General features: G+C 38.0%; 1 protein-coding gene across 2 annotated transcripts in view; it reads left to right on the forward strand.

The window, feature by feature from the left end:
• TTLL7 (tubulin tyrosine ligase like 7) overlaps positions 1-27,719 on the forward strand; it is a 136,010-nt gene that overhangs the window by 30,053 nt on the left and 78,238 nt on the right. Inside the window, exons 1-5 of one of the 2 annotated variants that reach the window (XM_036256037.1) lie at positions 12,496-12,630; positions 19,685-19,884; positions 20,091-20,222; positions 22,622-22,743; positions 23,575-23,642. In XM_036256037.1, coding sequence (XP_036111930.1) covers positions 19,860-19,884; positions 20,091-20,222; positions 22,622-22,743; positions 23,575-23,642 — 347 coding nt within the window. In that variant the 5' untranslated portion in view covers positions 12,496-12,630; positions 19,685-19,859. Of the gene's footprint in view, positions 1-12,495; positions 12,631-19,684; positions 19,885-20,090; positions 20,223-22,621; positions 22,744-23,574; positions 23,643-27,719 lie in introns of those variants that run through there. The other variant, XM_036256038.1, reaches the window with a different exon arrangement.

Genomic DNA, 27,719 nt, shown 5'->3' on the forward strand with positions numbered 1-27,719 from the left:
ATTCTAAACTGAGCTAAACTTATTAAAATATAGTTACATTTAATTAGTGTTTACAAAAATAGTGGGCCTGTTAGATAAAGACTATTAGTATTTTATTCTCTTTTTCCAAAAGTTGTTGCAAATTCATTTTACATCTAGTTTAATGGTTTTGCTAGAGGATCTTATGGTCGTACACTGAGCTTAGCTTGGCTGAGGGAGGCCCGCAGAGCATGGCCCACACTAGGCCTCTGCATTTTCCTTCCTCCGTTTGGACTTGCTAATCTCTGCATGTCAGAGTGTGGCTTAATTTTACTGGGATTTGATCTAATTGAGAGGAATTTGCAAACTGTGACAAATTTACCTACTTCTAGAAAGTAATAAAATTGAAAATTTCTCATTTCAAGTTCAGAAACCTCCTAAAGAGCTGTGACCCTCTGACATGGCAGCTCAGAATCATGGCCCCTATATTCCAGGCTCTGTGTTTGACACTGAAGAAGATGTAAACTGAAAGACATTTCAAAGCTGCGGCCCGGGGGCCACTTGTCTCATGGAGGAAACCTCCTTCTTTCACTTGAGTTGTGGCACTTCATGCGAGGACATTTTGAAGTAATTTTCTTTCTTTAAAAACAGAATTAGAAGTGGAACCGAAGTTAATGAGTATTTGTTTTGATTAGGAGCCTGTTTTAGGCAAAAAAAAAGAACAATTTTTTGTTCATATTACTGAAAAGTTGAGAAGTTCAGGAATCTGTTCTCTCTGTCTTTCTGCCTCCTTCATGTTGGCCTCACTCTCTGGCTCTGTGCAGAGGCAAGCTGAGGACCAGCAGTGCAGTTGTGCTTCCTCAAATTCAGCTCAAAGGGCTGAGTTCCGGGCTTGACTCTTGCTGATCTTTGTTGGATCCCGTGTTCATCTCTGAACCAGTCCCATGGTCAAGGGGATCAGCTGTACCATCATGTGAGATCGAAGATATTTGCCCAGCCTTGGAACTGGAATCAGCAACAACCCCATCTGAAGTGCATGGAGTGAGAGCAGGGAGCAGTGCTTCTCCAGAGGAGATTCAGATTGCTGTTCACAGGAAATGAGTGGCAAAAATGATGTGTCCAAAGTCATTGTGTTAGTGACTTTGAATTTAGACTGGTGTATCTTTTTCAGAAATTAAAAGAGCAATTTCTGTTGAGTAGATGTCCATTTGAAGGCACATTTAGCTGATGGTAACAGAGACTTCAATAATAGTAGCTTAACAACCTGAAGGCATATTTTCTGCAGAGGTGGGCAGTCCCAGACTGATGTAGCATTGCCACGACAACACCAATGTCACTGTGCAGTGCTGTGGCTCCTGCAGTCACATTTGTGGTGTCTGCCAGTTGTCTACCTCACTTATTTTTTTTTTTTCACAAAGATGGTTTTATTTATTATTATTTTTTTTTGGTTTCATATTTATTTTTTTAATTAATTTATTTATTTTTGATACAGATGTTTCTCCTTTCCCCCCCACTGATTCCCCCCTCCCCCTCCCTCCCTGCCCTGTCCCCAGCTTTGTTGTCCATGTCCATTGTTCATGCATACATGCATATAAGTTCTGTGGTTTATCTCTCCCCCACCACCCCCTCTTCTGGGGATTGTCAGTCTGTACCCCACTTCCACGTCTCTGGGACTACCCCATTCCTGACTGTTATGTTCACTATATTCCACAAATAAGTGAGATCATATGATACTTGTCTTTCTCTGTTTGGCTTGTTTCACTTAGGATGATACTTCCCAGGTCCCTCCATGTCATCTCAAAGGATAAGAGATCTTTCTTTCTTACAGCTACGTAGTACTCCATTGTGTATATGTAGCACTGCTTTTTTATCCATTCGTCTACTGATGGACACTTGGGCTGTTTCCAGATCTTAGCTATTGTAAATAGTGCTGCTACAAACATGGGGATACATATATTCTTTCTGATTGGAGTTTCAGGTTTCTTAGGGTATATTCCTAGAAGTGGGATCACTGGGTCAAATGGAAGTTCAATTTTTAATTTTTTGAGGTAACACCATATTGTTTTCCATAGTGACTACACCAGTCTGCATTCCCACCAGCAGTGTACTAGAGTCCCCTTTTCTCCACACCCTCGCCAACACTTGTTGTTTGATGATTTGTTGATGGTGGCCATTCTGACAGGTGTGAGGTGATACCTCATTGTTGTTTTAATTGACATCTCTCTGATGATTAGCGATGTTGAGCATTTCCTCGTATGTCTCGTAGCCATTTGTTTGTCCTGTTTGGAGAGGTGTCTAGTTCCTCTGCCCATTTTTTAATTGGGTTCTTTGTCTTCCTTTTGTTGAATTGTATGAGCACTCTCTATATATTGGAAATTAACTCCTTATCTGATATATCATTGGCAATTATGCTCTCCCATAAAGTGGGTTGCCTTTCCATTTTGAAGATTGTATCTTTTGCTGTGCAAAAGCTTTTGAGTTTGATGTAGTTTCATGTGTTCATTTTCTCCTTTGTTTCTATTGCCTTAGGTGATGTATCAGTGAAAATTCTGCTGCGTATGATGCCTGAAATTTTGTTGCCTAATTTTCTTCTAGGATTTTTATGGTTTCATGAGTCGCATTTAAGTCTTTTATCCATTTTGAGTTAATTTTTGTGTATAGTGTAAGTTGATGGTCTAGTTTCATTTTTTTTTGCATGTAGCTGTCCAATATTCCCAACACCATTTATTAAAGAGGTTGTCTTTACTCCACTTATGTTCTTGCCACCTTTGTTAAATATTAATTGGCCATATTGCCTTGGTTCCATTTCTGGGTTATCTGTTCTGTTCCACTGGTCTATATGCCTGTTCTTGTGCCAGTACCAGGCTGTTTTGATTACAGTGGCTTTGTAGTATAACCTGAAATCTGGTTATGTGATCCCTCCAACTTTGTTCTTCTTTTTCAGGATTGCTGTGGCTATTCGAGGTCTTTTTTGGTTCCATATGAACTTTTCAAGTATTTGTTCTAGTTCTGTGAAGTATTCGTTGGTATTTTGATGGAGATTGCATTGAATCTATAGATTCCTTTGGGTAGTATGGACATTTTAATGAGGTTAATTCTTCTAATCCATGAACAGGGTATGTGCTTCCACTTTTTTATATCTTCCTCTATTTCTTTTCTCAATGACCTCTAGTTTTCTGCGTATAGGGCCTTTATTTCTTTGGTTAAGTTTATTCCCAGATATCTTAATTTTTTTGCTGTGATGGTAAATGGGATTGTTTTTTTAGTTTCTCTTTCTGTGAGTTCCTCATTGGTGTATAAGAATGCCATCAATTTCTTGACATTAATTTTGTATCCTGCTACTTTGCCAAATTCACTTATTAAGTCTAGTAGATTTTTGATGGAGTCCTCGGGGTTTTCTACGTATAGTATCATGTCATCTGTGAATAATGACAGTTTCACTTCCTCCTTTCCAATTTGGATCCCTTTTATTTTTTCTTCCTGTCTGATTGCTGTGGCTAAGAATTCTGGTTCTGTGTTAAATAAGAGTGGTGAAAGTGGGTATCCCTGTCTTGTTCCTGTTCTTAAGGGAAATGCTTTTATTTTCTGCCCATTGAGTATGATGTTGGCTGTAGGTCTTTTATATATGTCCTTTATTATGTTGAGATATGATCCCTCCATTCTCACATTGCTGAGCGTTTTTATCAGAAATGGATGCTGGATTTTGTTGAAGGCATTTTCGGCATCTATTGATATGATCATGTGGTTTTTATTCTTCATTTTATTTATGTGGTGTATCATGTTTATTGATTTGCGAATATTGTACCAGCCTTGCATCCCTGGGATGAATCCCACTTGGTCATGGTGAATAATATTTTTGATGTATTGCTGGATCCAATTTGCTAGTATTTTGTTCAGGATTTTGGCGTCTGTGTTCATCAGGGATATTGGCCTGTAGTTTTCTTTCTTTGTAATGTCTTTTACTGGTTTTGGAATTAGAATTATCCTGGCTTCATAAAAAGAGTTTGGAAGTTTTCCTTCTTGAATTTTTTGAGATAGTTTGAGGAGAACGGGTGTTAGTTCTTTTTTGAATGTTTGGTAAAAGTCCACCGTGAAGCCATCCAGGCCTGGGCTTTTGTTTGCTGGGAGAGTCTTGATTACGTCTTCAATTTCCTTAGTTGTTATTGGTCTGTTCAAGTTTTCTATCTCTTCCGAGTCCAGTTTTGGGAGAGTATGTGTTTCTGGAAATTTGTCCATTTTGCTTAGATTGTCGAATTTATTGCCATATAATTGTTGATAGTAGTTGTTAACGATCTTTTTTTTATTTCTGTGGTGTCAGTTGTTACTTCTCCTCTTTGATTTCTGATTTTGTGTATTTGGGTTCTCTCTCTTTGTTTCTTGGTGAGTCTAGCTAAGGGTCCATCAATCTTGTTTATCTTTTCAAAAATCCAGCTCTTTGTTTCATTGATTCTTTGAATTGTTTTTTTGGACTCTATGTCATTTATTTCTGCTCTGATCTTTACTATTTCCTTCCTTCTACTTGCTCTGGGATTTTCTTTTTGTTTGCTCTCTAGTTCTTTAAGTGGTGAGGTTAGAAATTATATTAAAGATTTTTCTTGTTTCTTGAGGTAGGCCTGTAGTGCTATGAACTTCCCTCTCAGTAATGCTTTCGCTGCATCCCATAGATTTTGTGTTGTTGTGTCTTCATTTCCATTGGTTTCCAGGAAGTTTTTAATTTCTTCCTTGATCTCTTTGGTAACCCATTCGCTGTTTAATAACATGCTATTTAGCTTCCATGTGTTCAAATGTCTTTGCATGTTCTTGTTGCAATTGATTTCTAGCTTCTTGCCATTGTGATCTGAGAAGATGCTTGATATGATTTTAATCTTCTTGAACTTGTAGAGACTTAGTTTGTGTTCTAACATGTGGTCTATCTTTAAGAATGTCCCATGTGCCCTTGAGAAGAATATGAATTCTGTGGTTTTGGGGTATAATTCTCTGTAGATATCTATTAAATCCATTTGGTCTAGTGCTTCATTTAGAGTGTCTGTTTCCTTGCTAATTTTTTGTCTAGAGGATCTGCCCAGTGATGTCAGTGGGGCGTTGAAGTCCCCTGCTATGATTGTATTGCTGTTGATTTCTCCTTTGAAGTCCTCGAAAAGATTTTAAATATATGTTGGTGCTTCTATTTTGGGTCCATATATGTTTACCAATGTTATATCTTTGTGTTGGTTAGACACTTTCAATATTATGTAGTGGCCTTCTTTGTCTCTAGTTATGGCCTTCATTTTGAAATCTACTTTATGAGATATGAGTACTGCTACCCCAGCTTTTGCTTGGAAGATTTTTTTCCATCACTTCACTTTCAACCTATATGATTCTTTTGTTGTGAGGTGGGTCTCTTGTAAACAACATATGGATGAGTCATGCTTTCTTATCCAGTCAGCTACTTTATGTCTTTTAACACAATTTACATTTAAGGTGATTATTCATATGTACTTATTTATTGCCATTTTTGTTTAGTGTGGTTCTGTTTTTCTTCCTATTTCTTTTACTAATTAGAGCAGTTCTTTTAGCATATCTTGCAATGCTGGTTTGGTTTTAATATATTTCCTTCACCATTTTTTTTTTTTTGGTCTGTAAAGCTCTTTATTTGACCTTCTATTTTGAATGATAGTCTTGCTGGGTAGAGTAGTCTTGGATTCAGATCCTTGTTTTTCATGACCTTGATTACTTCATGCCACTCCCTTTTGGCCTGTAGTATTTCTGTTGAGAAGTCAGGTGAGAGCCTTATGGGGTTTCCTTTGTAGGTCACCTGTTGCTTATCTCTTGCTGCCTTTAGGATTCTCTCTTTGTCTTTAACTTTTGGCATTTTAATTACTATGTGTCTTGGTGTGGGCCTGTTTGATTTCTTCTTACTTGGGGCTCTCTGTGCTTCTTAAATCTGAATGCCTTCTTCCTTAACCAAGTTAGGAAAGTTTTCTGTCACTATTTCTTCACATATATTCTCTAATCCTTGCCCATTTTTTTCCTCTTCGGGGACTCCTATGATGTGAATGTTATTATGTTTCCAGTTGTCCCACAGTTCTCTTAAGCTGTCTTCCTGTTTTTAAATTGTTTTTTTCCTTTTGGTTTTCTTATTGGTTGTTTTTGTCCACCCTGTCTTCTAATTCACTGATCCGGTCCTCAGCTTCCTCTACTCTGCAGGTTAGTCTTTCCAATGTGTTCTTAATTTCTGCTATGTCATTCTTCATTTCCAGTTGGTTGGTTTTTAGTGTTTCTTTATATAGTGCTGATGTCCTTACTCATGCTATTGAGCTTCCTGAAGATTATGGCTCTGAACTCTACCTCTGATAATTTGCTTAGCTGCATTTCATTTATCTCATCTTCGATAAAGTTCTCTTGTTCTTTCATTTGGGATTTGTTTTTTTGTTTCACCATTTTGGCTATCTCAGTGGGTTTTGGAGCCTACCAAATTTTCTCTGTGGGTGTTGATGTTCTGCTGTTTGTGGCTCCGTCTACTGGATTTGGATGAGCCTGGGTGGGCCCACGTTAAACACCACTGTCAAGTCTTACTTTCCTGGGTAGATTTGCAAGCGCAGGAAAGGCTCAGTTATCCTCTAGCTTTTCCCTGGTGGGTAGTAGTCTCAGTTACTCAGTGCCTTGGAATGTAGCCCTGGTGTTCTGCATAAGAGGATTTCCAGAGGGTGGGATACATGCTGGTTGTTAATAAGCCTCAATTTGCATATCTTTGCCTCACCTGGGAAAGGCTGACTCTCTGAGAAGGAGGGGCTGCTGGTTTTCCCCACAGCTCGGGGAAGGAGCACACTGGCCACTATCCTTTGTGGCTGCAACTAAGGAAAAACTCTGAGTGCCCTCCAAATCCCGGGTGTCCCCACAGAGTTGTAGCCCAGTGTGCCCTCCCTCTGCCGTAGCCCCCAGGTGAGTGGCTGTGGCTATTTTAGCATTCCGTCCCGGCTCTCTATGCTGTGGAGCTGGCTTGGTTTTTATTCCCCAAGGGCGCTGCTCACAGCTAAGACTGTTTCTGTCCTTGGGCTCCCAGCCTGCCACCCTCTAGCGCCTTCGCAAATCCTACCAGTGTCCCTGGTCCTATCTTTTTTTGTTGCTTTTTTGTTGCTTTTTTCCTAGGATTTGTCTTTATTTTAGTTGTAATTCTTGTTTGGTTCTGGGAGATGGTCAGTGTAGCTTCTATTCACTCTGCCTCCATTTTCACATCCTCCTGTCTACCTCACTTTTAAAGTGTTTTACGTGAAGTTCTGCTCAACAAATTTCACTTACACACCATTGGTCATAACTTGATTACATGGTCATATATCCTGTAAGGACATCTGGGAAATGTAGTTATATGTATATGCATAATGCCACCCCTGATAATAACCCAAAAAGTATACAGTATTAGTAAGGAAGAACTGGTAGTCTTTCAACACGCATTAGGTTATTAACTTATATGAATGACATAGGAGGTTTATTTAACAACCCAATGAATTTTATACATTTAATGTTTATAACTCACTTTAGAAGTGGACGGTAATATAAAGAATAGAACTAATATATACCCTAACATTGGTAACAAGGTGTGCATTGAATGCATATCAGACAAGGTCATCAAAGGAGGAGTTAGAGATTATTCTGGTTTATGTGTCTCTTAGAGGTTTGGCCATGAAGTGATGCCCTTTACCAAGTAAGGAACATAAGAGGTGTGCCAGGTTTTCAGCAGGAGTTAGAGAGTTAAGTCTTGGACATTTAAAACTAGAAATGCTGGAATCAAATGACATTTGGGTGATGTCATTTGTTAGCCAGCTGCACATTTTGCTATCTATAGTGCATTTTCTGGCAGAGAACAGAGAGCTGGATATTTTAGAAATGTTCTGCTTTCTTCAGTTTCTCTTTCACCTGTGATCTAGGTTACTAGAAATTATGGTGAGTTGGGTCCAAAGGGCCTTAAATTCCAACTTTATACCTGAGAACAACAGAAGTCTTTGTGTCGTCGAGCCTAGGTTGGGTGCTTTGAGGATGTGCGATTCTGCTGCCTGAGGTTTGACTCAGTTTTTGCTGGTGAAGGAATGAGAGGAGACAGGTGGACTTACTGCAGTGAGTGGTATATACCAAAGTTAATTGATAATATTGTATGTTATTCCTAAGGAGCAAGAGACTTTTCTTTAGGCTACTGGAGATTTATATAGAACTGCAGTATTATATTCTAGGAGAAATGTACTCATAGGGGCTTTTATCTCTGCTTAATTAAGTGAGCATTTAGTGGCTACACGGAATGCACTTATCTTCTACAACATTAATATCTGAACTATAGTTCTAACTTGCTTTACACTTTATTTAGCTCAACATGTATTGAGTGAGCTTTTTGACTTTTTCATTATTCTTAATACTGAAAATACAATTATTAATAAGGGGAAAAGTGCCTTCAAAGTATGCTGTGTTATCATTACCTATTGATCAGTCTACTTTTTCATGTCATACTAGGCTAAATTCCAAAAACAAGGCATTCCACAGAACTTCGTGAACTCTGTTTAGGGATGGTATAATTTAACCGTAAACACTGAACAAATGTTACTCAGGCTAAGGCAATTTGAAAAATAAATAAGCAGTACATTGGAGGGGGGGTGCTATATTAATTGTTACTGGAATTAATTAAGAGTTCTGTTTATTTTTATATAATGTCACACTTGGCTTCCTGTCAGGTTTTTAGAAATGGTTGATCAAAATTTTTTTCTAGGTCTAGGACACACTTCAGCTCTAGCTTTAGAGGATATATACCCAGTCTGAGAAAGGGAGACAAAAGTTTCTATGTTCAGGGACTAAGTAGCTTCTCTAAAAACCCCTTTAATTTGTACACACAATAAGTGGTGCTGGTCTTTTATTGTTCCGACAGTTGTTTGGATGAGGCCATTTGTTGTCAGCAGCTGGGCATTTTGAAATTCTGTTGTCATTTCGTGGCAGAGAGTTTAGAATAGGAGCTTTCTAAAGGGCCTTTCTGTACTTATAAACATTTTATTTATGAAAGTAGAGGTTTTCTTTCCAGTCTATCACTAATTCTGTTGTCTTATTTTCTGTTATTTTTTTCCATCTACCCTTTTCTGCAAATAGAAAACTCAAGTCATCTTACCCTTCAAAGTAGCTCTTCTTTCTGCAGGCCTTCTCTTGATGCATGGTATCACCTCCTACCCAGTACTCCTAAAGCCGGAAATCTGCAGGTCATCCGAGGTTGCTTTTTCCTTTTTGATCAACAAGTTCTGGTGTTATTCTGTAGTAGCAGTATCCTTTCTCCCCGCGACTGTCCTTCTACCCATGATCAAACTCCTACCATCTCTCCTGGACTTTAGCCAACACCATCTAAACTTCCTGTCTCCACTCCTGCCCCTGTCCCTCCGGCCCCTGCGATAAGTGCCCGTATCATCTATCAAAAAGAAATTTAGGTTATGTTACTTCTCTTTAAGTCCTTCAGTGACCTCATATTGCCTATCAGTTGGGTTGGACCTGTTTCCAGCAATGTGACTTGGAACATGATACTTCCAAGGAGACATACAATAGTTCAAACAAAAGTATTTAGGCTATTTTATTTCTACCTATTACAGTATTCTAAAAGGCTAAAACATGATAGAGGTATATTCATACTTTATATTAAGAATTACATCTTCAGTGTATATAGAATACAGGTGGTCACTCTATAGAACAAGACTGGCTATTGCACCCTCTCCTTTTCTCTCAGGAGGTATTGAACTCAGTATTTGTCATTCCCATGTATGTAGTCCTTTATACGCCCCCCCCCATATGTATTAATTCTTGAGATCTATATCTGTATCTCAATGTATATAATAAAATTTATATTATTTAAAATTTTATGTAAATGACATATTATTGTATGTATTCCTCCGTGCATTTTGACCTGCACTGCTTGTTTGAATTATCATGCAGCTCTAGTTCATTTATTTTCATCACTGCTTGACTGCCCCGTGATGCATTCACCCTTCTGTTGATATTCATTTGCATCCCCTCTCCTCTGTTTTTCAACCATCCACAACCTTTTCAGGTTAAGCTCCCATGCTCCTGGCCCAATACTTGGGAGTAGAGGGTCTATTATTTTTTGTGGTTGCTGATAATCCTTATATGTTTAATGGTTTTTGGTAGATTGCTCATCTCTAAAATGAGTATCTTGGTTGCTCAGCATGGGCTCAAGTAAAGGGTGTAACTGTCTTTCTAGATTAGCAAAACCTCATCTCACTTAGCAGGACTATCTGCAGTAGCAACTGAGATCCTTTGCAGCAAATTTCTTCTTTTCCAGCTGCCCAGAGCCCTCCCTGGCAAATGCTTTCTCCTCCACTGTTGCTTGAGCAGGTGATTTCTGTCATCCACACGGTTATGCTTCAAAAGACCAGTAAGGATGGGATGGGCTTCAGGAATGGTGTCCCCCACTTTCTTGGAGTTTGCATATGTCACTGGCCCTTGGCCCTTCAGTCCAGTGGTTTTCAAACTTTAGCCTGCTTCAGAATCACCTGAAGGGCTTGTCAGTTGATGGGCCTCACCCCCAGATTTCTGATTCAGAAGATCTGGTACTGGACCTGAGAATATTCATTTCTAATAAGTTTGCAAGTGATGCTGATGCTGCTGTTCCTGGGGCCATACTATGTGCATCACTGCTTTAGACCAACATGTCCCAACCTGTTTTATTTTATTGGCTCATGGGCTCCTTTAATATTAAGATACAGTTTCACATCACCCACATTAATTTAAAAATTGTTTTATAATTTTTACATGTTATAAAGAAGAGCTTTAAGTTAAAAACTTTGTATCAGCATAATATTAAACATCGTGGTCATCTAGAACCCCACTACTCAAAGTGTGATCTGTGTACCAGAAATCTGGAACTTGTTAGGAATGCAGACTCTCAGCCCCACCCAGATCCCATGGATCAGAATCTGAAGTTTAACAATATTCCTAGGTGATTAATATGCATATTAAGGTTTAAGAAGCTGCTGGTCTGGGGCTCCTAATAATATTCAAAACAAGAAACACTTCAAATGTTAATGTTTAAGAAGTAGCACATGTTTTATTCACTTTCATTTTTTTTACTTCCACATAAGAAAAAGCATAATTTGCTTGAAAACAAAAATCATATATCAAATTTGGTGTGGGGACCAAGTACTGAAATTTAGTGATGCATTATAGCACAAAAATGGACAAAATCCTATTCATGTTTGGAACTATCACTTTTTGCACATAAAAATACCAACTGACTTATTTTAATAATTTTCATGAAGTAATGGATTTCTGACTTTTATTTCCAATAACGTCTCTGCAAATAACACTTTGTATGTATATTGTTTCTCTCTAAAGTAAAAGCTTAATTGGATATATATTTGCTATATTTATTACTTTTTATTTTTTTTCTTTTGGAAATAGTAATAGGAACATCTTTTATCGCATAATTGCAGCTTAGAAATCCAGAGAGGTCTATGCTGAGGCAAATTTGCAGAGTTCTTATAATTTTATTTTATTTATTATTTTATTAAAAAAAACACACCTATCTTTATTGTTGAAAGTATTACAGATGTGTCTACTTTTTACCCCATTGACCCCCTCCACCCACTTCAACCCCCTACCCCGGGCCTTGGCATGATCAAGAAATAGACTTTAGTTGTTTTAAGCTCCTGAGATTTGAGGGTTGTTTATTATTACAGCAATATGTGATCTGTATTGACTAATAAAGATTTTTTTATGGGTTTTGAGAACTAAAAATTCATACAATCGGATAGCAAGTGTAGAAGTGAGTGAAAGTGAGCTGGATGCCCCAAATTGTGGTCCTAGGAGCTTACCAAGGAGAGTCATCAGGGTGTGTGCCAATCTAATGCCAGTCCTGGGACACAAGGTGGAGAGAGGGGTTGAGATCTTCCTGCCCCCCTCCCCCATTCAGAAAACGTGACACACTAACACATCTACACATAGACAGTGTGAAACATGTTTGTTCTATGGCTTGTCAGGGTGAAAACAGTAATTTAAAAATCAGTGTAGGAAGTAAATACAGCATATGGAATACCAGGATTTAGGAAAAAGAAATATGTTGGGGGATTTAAAGATTTTTTTTTTTGATACCACAGAAAGCAGTGTTTCCCCATTCCCTCCCCATCATACATGTTTACATGCACACATTCTCACATGCCCATGTGTGCATATACGCATACTATTTTAATCAACTTTTCTTGTGATAATAAGTCATTACCCTCTTTGAAATATCACCTTCCCGATGAGGCCTATCTGTATACAATATTATCTGCATATAATATTATCTGCATACAATATTATCTGTATACAATATTCAAAACTGCTGCTTCTTCTTTTCCTCCAACACTTTTAATCTCCTATCAGCTGTTTTTACCACCCCACAGTACTTAGCATTTTCTTTAATTTACATATTGAATATGTTTACTGTTATTATTTGTCACCATCCCTACCAGAATGCAAATGCTATAAAGAAAGGAAATGTTTATCCATTTTGTTCACTGAAAACGGAGGCTGATACATAATAGTGTTTCCTGAACTGCATGCGGTACCTTCGTGGAGAAACAGGAACAGTCTGGATATGATAGCTGCTTAGGTGTTCCAAGAGGAGAGAGTCAATCTAGTGCAACTTCGTGATCTCGACCACATTTAAACCACAGTGTGAGTCTCTTGCTCTCATTCTGTATCTTATAAAATCGCTCCAGTCAAGCAGTTAAACTTCTTTGTCAAATCCTCAATATGCCATGTTTAAAGACTGAATTTTGATGGTAGCACAGAAAGTGGAAAGGATCACGGGCTTTAGAGACAAACCATTTCATTGTCGCCTATTAGGTGTGACTTCGGGCAAGCTACTTAACCATGGACTCTAAGTATTCCTGTCTGTAAAGTTGGAATAAAATGTACTGGGACACTTACTGGGTGGACTAAGTAGTCAAAGTTATGTGACAGTGCTTAGCACATGGTAGGTACTGGTTTATATTGGTTTTCTTTTCCTTCCCCTCTTCACCATAAAAACAACTTTCTTTGCATTTTTATTTAATATTATTTAATATTCTAGTTCCCACTGACTTTTTGTTAGATATTTTAGTAATCTGTGTATACAGAATTTTACAAATGTTTACAAAGAGCCCACATGTAGCATTCACTAGGGCATGGATTGGAGGGGATAAGTGGGGAAGATCTGTTTCCCTCATGTGATTTACACAAAACGTGTTTTCTCTTCTACTTGTCATCAAAAGTATCAACAATGCTATCTTCATGGCTTGGCATCTTAGTCTTTAGGGCTGGAAAAAAATGAATTTTTTCTTTTAAGGTAATAAGAAATTAAATCATTTAGACGGTAAATGACAGAATAAGGGAAAATGATTCTAAATGACTTCTTGTTCAGTGTTCTTTCTACTATATTATACTTTCATCTAAATGAAATACAAAATTTGACGGTTTTTGTTATTGCAATGATAATGTTGACACAAACTTTTATCACGTTTAACTTTGAATTTGGTTCCACCACACATGGAGTACTTAATGGTGTACACCCTTAGCGCCGCCCCAGCCACAAGAGGTCACCGCTACTCTGTGCGTATGTTCCATGTATTCTTCCATCATTTTCCCAAATGCAAACTGTTATGTTCTTTGCCTTTTTCACTTAAAAATGTTAAAGTTATATATTGTAAATGATATGTATTTGCTTCTCAGAGCTTCACGATCACCTCTCCTGACTCCCAACTGTCGTTACATAATTAATGGGTTTTTAAATTCATGTACAGGTGCTTATTGAGCACCGTGTCAGACACCATTCTAGCCTCTGTGCGTGGAGGAGTAAATACAATAGACCAAAACTGCTGTCTTCATGGAGCTTACCTTCATGGTTGGAGATATGATAAGGATACAAGTAACAGTCTCTATGATGGACCAGAAGAGGGGGATATGAATTTCTTCAGACGTGGGCAGAGGAAGTGTTAGGGAAAAGGTAGATTATTTGGATTTAAAAAAAAACAAACTTACCTTTGTTGTTGAATGTATTATAGATGTCCCCTCTTTTTTCCCCATTGACTCCCTTTCCCTAATCCCCCCACTGCCTTCCCCACACCATTATCTATGTCCATTGGTTATGCACATATGCATAGAAGTTCTTTGGTTTATCTCATCCCACCCACCCTCCCCGCTTCCCTTTGAGGTTCATCAGTCTAACAACCATTTTGTACTTAATTCCTTCATCCTTTTCACCCATCCCCCTGACCCCCTCCCATCTGGCAAACAACAAAAAGTTATCTGTATCTATGAGTCTGTTTCTGTTCTGCTTGCTCATTTTGTTTGTAGATTCAATTGTTGGTAGATATATTAATTGCCATTTTATTGTTCATATTTTTGTTTTACTTCTCCTTCAAGAAGATGCTTCAATATTTCATATAATACTGGTTTAGTGCTGATGAACTCCTTTCGCTTTTTCTTGTCTGGGAAACACTTCATATGTTCATCAAGTCTAAATGATAGCTTTGCAGGATAGAGTAATCGTGGTTGTAGGTTGTTGATTTTCATCACCTTGAATATCTCTTACCACTGCTTTCTGTCTGCAAAGTTTCTTTTGCGAAATCAGCTGACAGTCTTATGGGAGCTCCTTTGTAGGTAACAAACTGCTTTTCTCTTGCGTTTAAGATTCTCCCTTTGTCTCTAACCTTTGGCATTTTGATGATGATGTGTCTTGGTGTGGACCTCTTTGGGTTCATCTTGTTTGGGACTCTGTGTGCTTCCTGGACTTGTATGTCTGTTTCCTTCACCAAGTTAGGGGAGTTTTCTGTCATTATTTATTCAAATAGGTTTTCAATTTCTTGCTCTCTTTCCTCCCTTATGATGTGAATGTTGGCACACTTAAAGTTGTCCCAGAGGCTCCTTACTAGCCTCATTTTTTTATTCTTTTTTCTTTTTGCTGATCTGATTGGGTGTTTTCTGCTTCCTTACATTCCAAATCGATGGTTTGTTTCTTGGCTTTACCTCCTCTACTATTGATTCTCTGTAATTTAATGTTTGATTTCAGTTAGTGCCTCCTTCATTTCAGACTGGTCCTTTTTTATATTGTCGATGTTCTCACTAAGTTGCTTGGAGGTCTCCTTAAGTTTCTTGAAGTTCTCACTAAGTTCCTTGAAATTCTCACTAAGTTCCTTGAAGTTCCAGTATCCTTATAACCAGTGTTTTGAACTTTGCATCTAATTGATTGCTTACCACTGTTTAGTTCTTTTCCTGGAGTTTCATTCTTTTCTTTCATTTGGGACATGTTTCTGTCTCCTCATTTTGGCTGCCTCCCTGTGTTTGTTTCTATGTATTAGGTAGAGTTGTATGTCCCCTAGGCTTTGTAGGGTGGCCTATTGTTGTAGGTGTCCTGTAGGATCCAGTGGCACAGCTTCCCTGATCACCCAAACTAGGCCCTTGAGGTGCACCCCTAATGTGGACTGTACACTCTTCTGTTGTAATTGAGTCTTGATTGCTGTTGGCACGTCGATGGGAGGGACCTGCTTAGGCTGATCAGCTGCAAGGGCTGGCTGTGCCCACTGACCACTGGCCCCCAACTACCCCAGAGAATCAGCTGTGTAGGGGCCCACCACACTAAGCAAGATTTACTTCATCAGGGCTCTGGTATCCACTGAGTCCACTCATTGAGTGTGTCACTTGTGGAGGTGGTTGGGTCGTAGTGTTTCGATATGGTCTGAAGCTGTCCACTGGGTGTGCTGTCTCTGGGTTAAGGTCAGCCACTGCCTGTGTTCTATCCACGCCCACCCAGCATAAGCCACAGAGTGATCTCCAGATGGTTTCTTCTTGTGTTGTTCTTGGAGGTGCCCAGGAAAATCCAAGTTGTGAACCAAGGCTGGCTGCTTCTAGCGCCAGGCCTGGGGCCACTTAACAAGAGGTATGGGGTTCACTGAGACCAGATGCTGCTTGATTGAAAGATTTTAGGAAAATCTGAAGCAGGATCCAAGACAGGTTAATCCTATGGTAAAGCCATTGGAAACAGCTTGTCTGGCCCAAAAGTTGGATAAGGCAGGGCCTCAGGGAATCACCAAGGTGGGGCAAACAGTGTGAGCCAGGTTGCTGCAGTCCCAGGTATGGCGGCTGTCTGCTGCCCCAGGGAAGGGCTCACCAAAGGAACAAAGGCTTCCACCAGCAGTCTGTCTGAGAGAAATCTGCCTCTCCAGCCCTTGTCCCAAGGCCAAACAGCTCAGTTCTTCACCGCACATCTCTGGTGCCCCTCAAGCTGCCTCTCCTCCCTGCTGGAGCTCAGAGGGAGCAAGTCCAAGTAAGTCTGTGTGTGGGCCCTTTAAGAGGAACTGCCTGGGGCTCCAGCAGCCTCAGCCTCCCTCATCCTCAGTTCCAGCTGGTTTTTCCAGCCAGAAGTGATGGGAACTTCTCTTTCTGGCACTGGAACCCTGAGCTGGGCACCTGGTGTGGGACGGGGACCCCTCACTCCTCAGGGAGGACCTTCACAGCCAAGGTATCCTCCTGATTTTTATCCGCCACACTTGGGTGTGGGACCAGCCCGTCTGCGCCTCCGCCCCTCCGCCCCTCCGCCCCTCCTACCAGTCTTGATGTGGCTGCTTCTTTAATTCCGTAGTTGTAGGACTTCCATTCAGCTCGATTTCAGGTGGTTCTGAGTGATGGTTGTTCTGTAGTTTAGTTGTAATTTTGATGTGGTTGTGGGAGGAGGCGATACTGCGTTTACCTACCCCACCATCTTGACCGGAAGTCCAGATATTTGGATTTTAAATGATGGGTAGAAATTCAATGGAAAAAAACTGGGAAGAAGGGTACTCCAGTGCAAATGGATTGGAATTCTTTTTTGTTGTTGTTTCAGTCTTGGGCATGTATTGTTTTGCATGGTGGCACTTGAAGTTCTACATTCAAGCTACCAATTGCCTGAAATCTTGGAAATTGATTCCTTTTGGAAATGGTTTCTTTATTTGCAAAATAATATTGTTTCTTTGTCTTAGAAATTGACATCTGGTGATCTAATTCTTTTCTTTGATTTTTTTGTTGAACTAGATATGGGGATTTTTATAGGTGATTTCAACTTATTTGACCTTTTTAAAAAATTTTTTTTCCTTCATTAATTTTAGAGAGAGAGGAAGGGAGAGAGAGAGAGAGAGAGATAGAAACATCGATGAGAGAGAACATCGATTAGCTACCTCCTGCATGCCCCTCACTGGGGATCGGGCCCACAACCTGGGCATTTGCCCTGCTGGGAATTGAACCGGTGACCTCTTGGTGCATGGGTCGATGCTCAACCACTGACCCACACTGGCTGGGCTATTTGGCCTTTTTAAAATATAGTTACACTAATTTTCTTTTTAAAAATAATTTTATATGTGTATATTATAATGAACTATTATTTGGTTCAGTGCATTGTGTGCTTACAGCAGAGGCTGTCAACCTTGACTACACACTAGAATCATTTGCAGAGCTTTAAAATGCTGATGCCTGGGCCCCACCTGCATCTGGGGTGCAGCCCTGGCACCAGATTTTTAAAAGCTCCTTGGGTGAATCAACTGTGCAGCTAAACTTAAGAAACCAGTGGCTTCAAGTATTTTGGAAGTAACTAAAACATGCTTTCCACTTTCAGAAAGTAGGTAACCATAGCTTATCTGAGGGGTGTAATCAATCTGCCATCTCAAATCTCTGACTTAGAATAAAGTGAAATGATTAGAATCGGAATGGTAGAATCAAATCCTTGACTTTATTAAAGCACTTTTATTGTTACTCACCAAACCATAACTTGAATTAAAGCATATAAATGGAAAGAATGATTTTAAAGCCTTTAAATTCCTGTGCGGGTGGAGGAAGGGATTAATAGTTCTTGTTTTGAGCTCTATGCATATCAAAGTCCTTTGGCTCATTATTTAAGTCAGAAATTAACAAATTAGTTCTTAGAGCCTCTAACAAATACTAATTTAATGTTAGTATAGTTGGGCAAACAATGTTCTCAAACTCTTGTTAACTTTGTCACCTACTTTCAATGTAATAAGTACTCTGTTACCATAAGAGGATCTTTGTGTACTCCAGTAACAAGGTGTTGGACAAGGACTCGTAAACTCAAATAGCTACCTCCCTGAGGTATCACAGAGCTTCCAGAAATAAATCAATCTGAACTGTAGTGTATTCCTTGTTTTTATTCTGAAAAGTAACCTAGTCTTTTTCCAGCTTGGAATTGGGAGCTGAGATCAGGTTAGGGACATTTACTGTGATTTTACTGTTTGGTTTGAAGTATTGTGAATTTCCAGAATGTACCTATATTTGTAGTATGTACAGCAGTAGGGTTGCAAACTTCCTGTACATCTATATGACACATCAATAGGTGTCTGAAAATAGGGGGACTTCGTGAATAGGATAATCAGAACTGGGTTCAAAGCCTAGGTTTTCTATTTATATGCTGTTACCTTGATTTATTTAACTTATTTAGCCTTAGTTTCCATATCTGAAAAATTGGGGGAAATGATACCTAAGTTGTAGGTTTGTTAATGAGGTAAAATATTTTAGATTCTTAGCACAGTAATTGCCGACAGTTGGTCTGTAATAAATAATCTTTCTAAGTTTTGGGATTGAAATATTCTAGAGAATTATTCTAGTAAAAATATTACCTTAAAACAAATTAAGCTCTAAATTTTCTTTTACAATGAATCTTTTTAATAATGATTATTTGGGGCAATGTATATGAATCATATTTTATGTAGCTGAATTGATGAGTATTTCTGAATTCTAATAAATCTGATAAAGATGTTGATATCCTACCTTTGTTTATTGTGGTATGTTTTATACTTCTTCATTATGTTTAGAGACATTTGACTAGAACTCATGATTCTTACAATATGAAGTGAGAAATTAGAAAGTTGACAGTATAATATAGTAAGGACATAAATAACTACATGCATATACACACAATGAAAATGTAAGTGAAGTGTAATATAGATCATGTTGGGGTGTAGCCAAATCTAATAAATTTATTCATTAATTAAATTTATTTCATTCTGTTGTGTGCCTAAATAAGATCATCATAATAATGACTCTTCCTGTTTTCTGACTTTCAAAATTGCTCTCATTTTTAAAGGCACAATTCAAGTGTTGTCTATTTTATAGTCTACCGGCCCTTCTTGTCCATCACACACACATACCCTAAAAAGGAGTCATTTTTCTCTGCATTCTTTCAGCATGTGACCTCTGCCTTGCATGGTTTCATTTTAAAAGTAGTTAAGTTTATGGCATTAGGTTGAAGGTTGTATGGGGTCCCATTGGTTTTGACATCAGAGAGATGTTAATCTCCACTTGGTCACTTTCTTTGTAAACATTTATCCTTCCTGTGCTCCATTTACTTATCTGTGAGATGGGGATAAAAGCTTCTATCTCATAGTTTTGTTGAAAGATTATGTGGCCGAAGATAGTGTTCAGTAAATGGTAGTGAATATTGTTATTATTGTCCTTGTCTGTGGAAGGCGTGCTATTTATTGCATGTAAATATAACATGTGACTTGAATAAAACCTCCTCTTGACTGTACTTTTTAGGACAGGCAACCATCACCTGCCATTTTGCATAAGGGTTAGTAAATTAACAAATATTTGTTGATTGAATACATTAACTTTTATTTTTACTTTACTTTTATAAACAGTATTCATAGATATAAAAAAATTTCATAAAAGTTGTTTTCTAAATGGCTTTGTTTGAAAATCCCTGCAGGTATCTTCTTATCCCATAACTTCAGTGCCCTGAAATCTGAGTATTCCACCAAGATAATATGATAGGGACTTTCAGAGGTTTGAAGCCACATCCTACTTAGACGAATGCAGACCTTCCAGATTTCTTGAGAGCTTGGTACAGAGCACACACTGCTTGCTGATCGACACAGGCAATAATGCCATCTCTGCCTCAAGAAAGAGGTAAGCAGATTGACTTAATCACATTACAAACTATAGATATATTATAGAGCATCATTGCTAATTACTTTCAAGAATTAAAAATTAACTGAGGACTCTTAAAGAACCACAACTTAAAATTTTACATTTTTGGGGAGGGTATTTGTGTTCTCTGATGTGGAATTTTTGTTATTTCAATCATATTTGGTTGGTTTACATTTCTTTTAAAGTTATTCAGGGACCCTCTTCCTTGGATCTGAATACAGAATTGCCTTATCAAAGCACAATAAGAAGGAAAGTCACAAAGAAGAAAAAGAAGGAAACAATTACAGCAAATGTTGCTGGGACAAAGTTTGAAATTGGTAGGTCTCCTCAAAATCATGAAATTTTCATACTTGTTGCAAAAACTAGTTTGATGTTGAAAAATGTGTAAAAATTCAGAGCGATGTTTTCTTTTATGGAATCGGTTTTTAAATGCTTTTTATAAAATCTCATTTTTTTATGAGATACTTAACATGTCAATAATCAAATACAATATCAGTGTAAATGAAAAACTTTAGTTATAAATGGAATGGTTTTGATTAAACTTAATGTAAAAATCAAGTATAAAATAATATGAACATTAAATAGATTAAAATGTTAAATATAAAATGAACAGTGTAAAACTTGAGATTTTTATTAAGCAATGAGAACCTGACTTAAAGAATAGAGTAAAAACATATTTCTCTCCCTTATACAAAATTTTTTGAAGATGCTGTTGCTTTTTATTAAAGAGCTTCTAGTCTCTGTGTGTAAATAGTATCTTCAGTGTGGAGAACAGATAAGAAGAATCAATTGCTTGAAATTAAGATACTTTTGCCCAGCAATGCAAAACTCATTATGAATACCAAGTACGCAAATAATATTCCTCATTTCTTAATTATTTTGCACTAAAAGAGTTGAGGAAAATAATGTGAACCTCAAGGATGCTAATTTTTCTTAGCCTTATTAATCTTTGAGCATCTCATTTTCATTTACAATAAGTGACCAAAGCTCATCAACCATCAGTGGAGTATTTTAGTGGAATTGAGGTCCCCCAATTCTGTCCCAACAGGTTTCCCTAGAGGAGACTGTGTCAAGCACGTTGGTGTGAGAGGGTGAGAGGTGAAAGGTTCGGGGTTTATTTGCAGCATATTTTCCAGAGTAAAACGTAAGAGTAAGGTGACCTTTGTGAATGTGATTGATGGGTGGTGTTAACTCATCTTCTCACTTTTAAGGTCCTCAGGGGTTCACAAGGAACCTTGGTTTAAAGGAGAGTGTTTAAGTCCAGGTCCCTCTCACTTTCGTAGGAAGTGTGCAGAGGCCCGAAGTTGCATTAGTATTTTTCATACTGATTCTGGGTGCAGTTCTGTCATCTGGTCTTCCCACTTATTTCTGAGAGGCCCAGAGACGCGTCTCATACTCAGGAACAGGTCTGCTCCTCGGCTGCTGTTCCGGCCTCATCCTTGTCTTCTGCCTGTGAGTCAGCTAAGGAGTCTCCCAGGCTGCACTGCTATTGCCCTGGCCCTCCCCATGAAATTTAGGCGGCACAGCAGCTCCTGAGCCCTCCGGACGCCAGGGCTGCCTGGTGATCTGTGGCAGATGAGAGAGGAACAGCCCTTTCCCCAACGCTTGTACGTTGTTACCTGGACCTTCAGAACAACCCCAAGCTTTACTGAGCCTGTCATGGAAAACAGCAACTCCTGCCCAGCAGTCCCCTCCCCGACCTCATCCACTTCCAGTCCCTGACCTCTTTTAGGCCTCTGTTCTAGGCACTGTCACAAAAAGTACCTTCTTTTTCCTCAGCCAAGAAACAAACAAGAGTCCCCAGGACTGGAGACCAGCAGGTGTTCCCTCATTCATTTCATACTTGAGCCAAATAAATTCACCCAATTGATCGCATTTACCATTTCTCCTCACATATTAGATACCAGTGAATGTAAACATTTAAAAATAAAACACCGAAGTGCTGCTGAATAGTTACACCATTCTTTTAGACTTAGAATTCTGTTGGAACCCAAAATTTATCCTAAGTATTTTGCTTATCTTTATTGTAGATAAGAATTAACTTGAAATTTATTGGAAGAAAAATGTCAATATGTTCATTATTGCTATCTAGATCAGAGGAAGAGTCCATAAATAATTTGTACTGAAAAACAAGCTTTCCTTGGAGCATACATTTTTTTCCAGTAAGATCACAGGGTTTGATTGCAGAGCCAGTTTCTGAATCTGTGCAGTGAATTCTGCTTTATTATTTTGTATCCTGAGTCAACATGCTGACTTGGTTTTAACTGCAAAATATAATTGGAACTAGGGAGGTGGAATGTATAGTTTAGGTCTAATGATTTAGTGATCAGGGGCTATTTTTCCCCTTTCCCTTTTGTACCTAGCCCAAGGTTATGAAAACGCCATGAAAGAGACGACACTTGAGAGAGGTGTCGTCTCATCTGTGCAGATGTTTTCCTTGTGCCATGAATAATCACTGGGCTCTTTACAGTGCTGTGTACCTGTTAAATCTCAAGGGATTAAAACTAAGGATTTGGGGTGTAACCTAAAAATGGTTCTCAGTTACTGTTGAGTGCAATTTGGTCCTAGATAAATTGTTGTAACTCAAAATGAGGTTATGCTATAACTAATGGATATTTTGCCAATGAAATACTTTGAGCTAATATATATATATTTCCCTATTAAATATATTTCAGAAGTGTTTTAATTTTGGTTTGACTTAACCGTTTACTTGCAGTGCGTTTAGTAATCGATGAAATGGGCTTTATGAAAACTCCAGATGAGGATGAAACAAGTAACCTTATATGGTGCGACTCTGCAGTCCAGCAGGAGAAGATTGCAGAGCTGCAAAACTACCAGGTGGGGATTCATCGTGACCAGTTACTGGCCATTAGGAAAGTTGTATGAATCCCCTTACACTTTTCTTTAGAAATGGTTCTTAATACGTTGTTATAGTAAATTGCAGTCCTAACTTACCTGAATAGCCTGTTTTGTTGCTGTCCAGTACTAACTCTGCATGAAGCCTGCATCCTTTCAGATGTAACATTAAATCTCTGCACATCTTTGAATAGGAATTAATAGAAGAAAACTTGTCCAGGAATGGTGCTTTGCATTGTGCTTAAAGATGAGTGATGTGGAATAGATTGCATAGAGAGATCATGTGGTAATACCATGTCAGTTGTAGATCTGGTTTCATTCTTTTATTTTTAGGATGTGATACAAACTTATGTTTAAAAAGTCAAATGCACAGAATTTTAGACAATTGACATTTTATATAGCTCTTCATCTGCTGGTATAGAGGGTAATACAGAGTTTACTATAGGGAACTAATAAGTCCATTTCACCAGTTTTTCTACAATGCTTATCTGTATGAATATAGTAAACCTAGAATGCAAAAAATAAATTTGACAATGAATTACCAGTATTCAACCCCAAAAATTTTAACTTTACTGTCTAAATGAATACCATTTTTCTGATTTCTTTAAAATTGTGCCATTTTATTCTCTGATTACTATATATTCTTTACTTCATTACAGGTCATCAGGTCATTTAATTTAAATATTTTACATAAATAACTGTCAGTTTATTAAAACATGAAAATGTAAAAGATGGTAATAACTGTATTATAGTATAAATGAATGTATCCATTAAGTCATTGAGAATATTAATGCTTACTTTTTTATTTTCCAGAGGATCAACCATTTTCCAGGAATGGGGGAGATCTGTAGGAAGGATTTCTTAGCAAGAAATATGACCAAGTAATCTTCATTTTCTTATAATAGAATAGATCTGTTAGAAATTTACATTTTGAATATTATAGTGCTATCTTTCACAAAGTTACATTGATTTGAAATAATATTTGGATGGAAGAGAGAATTTTAGAGCTGGGAGGGTCTTAAAAGTTCTCTGGTTCTATTTCTGCACTTTGCAGAGGAGGTAACTGAAGGTCAGAGAAATAAGTTGCACAAAGTCAAACAAATAGTTTATAATAGAGCTGGAGCAGAATCTTGGTTTCCAGAATCTCAGGGTTCTTTTTACTTGTTATTCAATATGTACTTATTTATTTTCAGTTAAACCTTGCAGGAGCTAATCTGTTGCATTATTGTCATGTGTGCGTCTGTGTATTCATATACTGGTAATTGAACATAATATATTATGTGCCAGGCACACACACATGTAGACCACATATATACATGGTGGGGAAAAATAGGTTTACAGTTGTGAGTACGTTAAACATAGTTTATTCTTGCATTAGTAGTTATTAATTATTGTATTATTTTCCACACGAACAAATGTAAACCTACTTTTGCTCCCCCACCCATATATGCCCTCCCGGGGACATACATGCACATATATTTATTCCTGGGACCACTGTTTAGAGTGGCAATCTGCCTTCATGGGAAAAACTGTTCACAGGGACTCAAGTACCAAATGAACTATAGAATTTTTATGCAGTTTATATTTCTGTTGATTAGGTTTTTTTTTTTTTTTAGTTTAAGGAAGTTGACTGATAAGTTGAGAAACATTTTTAAAAAGAGATCTCTTTCAGAGAGGAAGGTTAGTACAATTGTGTGTGCAATTAAAGAAGTATCTGTATATATCCATGTGAAAGTTCATATCCATTCACCCAACAAATATTTTTGAATGTCTTTTTATCCCCTAGAGACTGCTAACTTTGAAGTAAACAAGATAAATAAGGTCTAGTGTCTGCCTAGCACTCAACAAATATTTTTTGCAAGTGTATTTTAAGCCCAGCTTTGACATAAGCAAGATAAATACACCCAGTCCCTGCCTGGAGCTCAGTGTAGTGAGGGAGAGCCTGACCGTACAGTGCGGTCCGATGATGCCACGTTAGAGGCAGAGTCTGCCTGCGGTGGCGACAAAGACAGTGGGAGAGATTACTTTTGGGAGGGCAGGGAAGGCTTTCCAGAGAAATTAAATATGAGATGGACATTGAAAAGTGCATAGAATTTCACCCTTTGAGAAGAAGGCAAGGAGATTGAAGGCAAAGTCAACAGTGGGAGAAAATATATGTAGACTTCAAGCAACGTGGTATGTTTGGGGAACTTTAAGCAGTTTCTGTGGTTATACAGGATGTAGGGAGGCTCAACTTGAGATGAAGCTGGAGATAATGCAAAGGCCAGGCTGTCTATACCATGTTATTATATGTTATTTAATCATTGATTCTTTAATCTTTTTAAATACTCAACCAACATTTCTGTTTATCCTGAGAAATAAGGAGTTATTTAATGGGTTTAAGGAGAGAAATAATGTTTTAGATGATCTTAGTGGCAGTATAGATAATGGATTCAGTCAAGGTAGGACTGAAGGGAGAACACCCCGGAGAAGATGATTGTTAACATCTCAGTGAGAAATAATGAGCAGCAAACAAGCCAAAGAAGAGATAGAATGGGAGTGGGGAAGAGAAAATAAGTCTGGAAAACATGAAGGATATAGAATTGATAGGACCTGAAAACTGCTATGATGTAAGAATGGAAGGGGAGGAGGAGAGAAGTTTCCAAGATGACTCCTAGGTTTCTGGGTAGGATGCTGTGTAGGCGTTGTGATCGATTAACATAGGGATTCCAGGAAGTATGGATTTCAGAGGAAGAGGATTACTTCTGTAAAGTTTTGAACATGTGTTTTATTTAAGTCATTTATTTTCACTTTACACATATTTATTAAGCATATTTCTTAAACACACTGCCTGGCATTTATTAAACATGCCAGGCAGTGTACTGGGTTCTGGGTACATGAGGTGATCAAAAGCAGACTTGTGGCTTTTATAGCTTTGGATTGCAGCTGTGTGACAAGTGTTAGAAGTAGAGGTACATAGTTCTAAGCCAGTGTGTAGTGAAGGGCTTCTAACTTCAGGAGGCAGTGGAGAGTGTTTCTGTGGAAGTGATATGGAAGCTGAAATATAAATGATGAGCAGGAGCTCGCTGGTGAAGATGGCAGGTAACAGCCTTCTGGTCAGGAAGAATAGCATGGGCCGAGGTCATGTGGTGGAAAGCATGAAGAGTCCAGGTACTGAAATTAGGCCAGGTGTAGCTGGAGCACAGAAATACTGATGAGGAACGGGGGAGAGATAAACAGAAGGGTGATTTTTAAGATTATGGTCTTTATTCTAAATGCTATACAACAAGAGGGGGTGATGAAGTTAGTATTTATTACCAGATTTGCATTTTGAAAATATTATTCTGGCTTCTCTGTAAAGAACAGGAGACTATGGTTGGGAGAGGCAGAAGGTTTAATGTAGACCCCCTCACACACATCTGTGGAACCCTTGAAATTCTCCTGAAGGAAAATATAATCTAATAGAAAAAAGCATTAACCTAGTAATAAAAAATTAACCTAGTAAATCACATGTTTAATATAACGTCGTAAATCCACAACAGAGCAATGAGCAGAAATTGCCCCAAGATTCTCAAATTCCTAAGCAAGACCAAATGTCTCTTTTGAAGTTACACATTATCACATCAAATGATTTGTGCTAGATTACTTAAATGAAATATTTCTCTTGAATATATGTATGCTTTAACTTTTTCCAAACATACATGTGAAAAAATGTTATTCATAAAAACTACATGGTTAGCATAAAACTATACTGTTTTAATTAAAGCTTTAACTTGATCTAATTTGATTTCATTGTTAAAAATACAATAGATACATTGATAGGTGTTGGCAACAGAAACAAAGATGTTAGCATTGTTAGTGTGTTTCCTTTAGATGTGTGTTTCAACCCAGTCAGTGTTAGCCTATTTTGTACTGAGTTCATTTAGTTTGTTGCCTTATTCTGGGTTTGACATATGGAGTTGGTAATGATAGTGTTTCTCATAATGAAAACATAACTTTCTTACAGGGTTCTCTTGAAAGAACACTTGAAATATGGTAACCAAATGTACCCCCATTATTTAAGGTCAAGTGGCTTAAGTAGTCCATACCCTAGTCTTAGAATAAGGCCCTACCTCTCTGCACACTATATACTATGGTTACATTTTAGTTTTTACTAAATTTATTTGGGGACAATGTCTGCTACAATATTTGCTCATCTATAAAAGACTTGCATACATTTAGAAAAAAATTTTTTTAAAGATTTTTATTTCTTTGATTAATTAATTTATTTTTTATCCTCACCTGAGGACATTTTTGCATTTAGCTTCAGATAGAGCGGGAGGGAGAGAGGGAGGAAGAGAGAGAGAAATATTGATGTGAGAGAGACACATCAAGTTGTTGCCACCCACATGACCCCAACTGGGTCGGGGACAAACTACAACCGAGGTACGTGCCCTTAGCGGGAAACGAACCCGGGACTCTCTGGTCCGCGGGCCGATGCTCCAACTGCTGAGCCAAGCTGGCCAGGGCTTTAAACAGATTTTTAAAAATGAATAATATTTTAAAATATTTCCCAATTTTTATTGGGAATCAATATATACAAAATGTTTAACATTTGGGATTCATCAGAAGTAGCCATTTTATACCAGTATTATCTTTAAGTTATGTATCAAATAGACAGGCTAATTTGTAGCAAATACAAAAATATTAGGACATTCATTGTAGCCATAAAACCGTATGTATAAGCACATAATTCATATAAACAAAACCTCTACTGACTCAAGGCTTCACATAGTTTTCTCAGAAAAGGAGTTAAACTCCAAAAAACATTGGAGTAAAAGGCAATCAAAACCAGCTCCCTATGGATGACCCAGAGGACTCAAAATCATTTCTGAAAAGCAATATAAGTGGCACCTGGCCATGAGCCATTTCCTATTCCCTATTCCTGAGGCATAGTTAATCTTTCCTCACTATCTTGCCTTATATGCCTTTATTACATC

Source organism: Molossus molossus, unplaced genomic scaffold (assembly GCF_014108415.1).
Source record: "Molossus molossus isolate mMolMol1 unplaced genomic scaffold, mMolMol1.p scaffold_m16_p_12, whole genome shotgun sequence".
Classification (NCBI taxonomy): domain Eukaryota; kingdom Metazoa; phylum Chordata; class Mammalia; order Chiroptera; family Molossidae; genus Molossus; species Molossus molossus.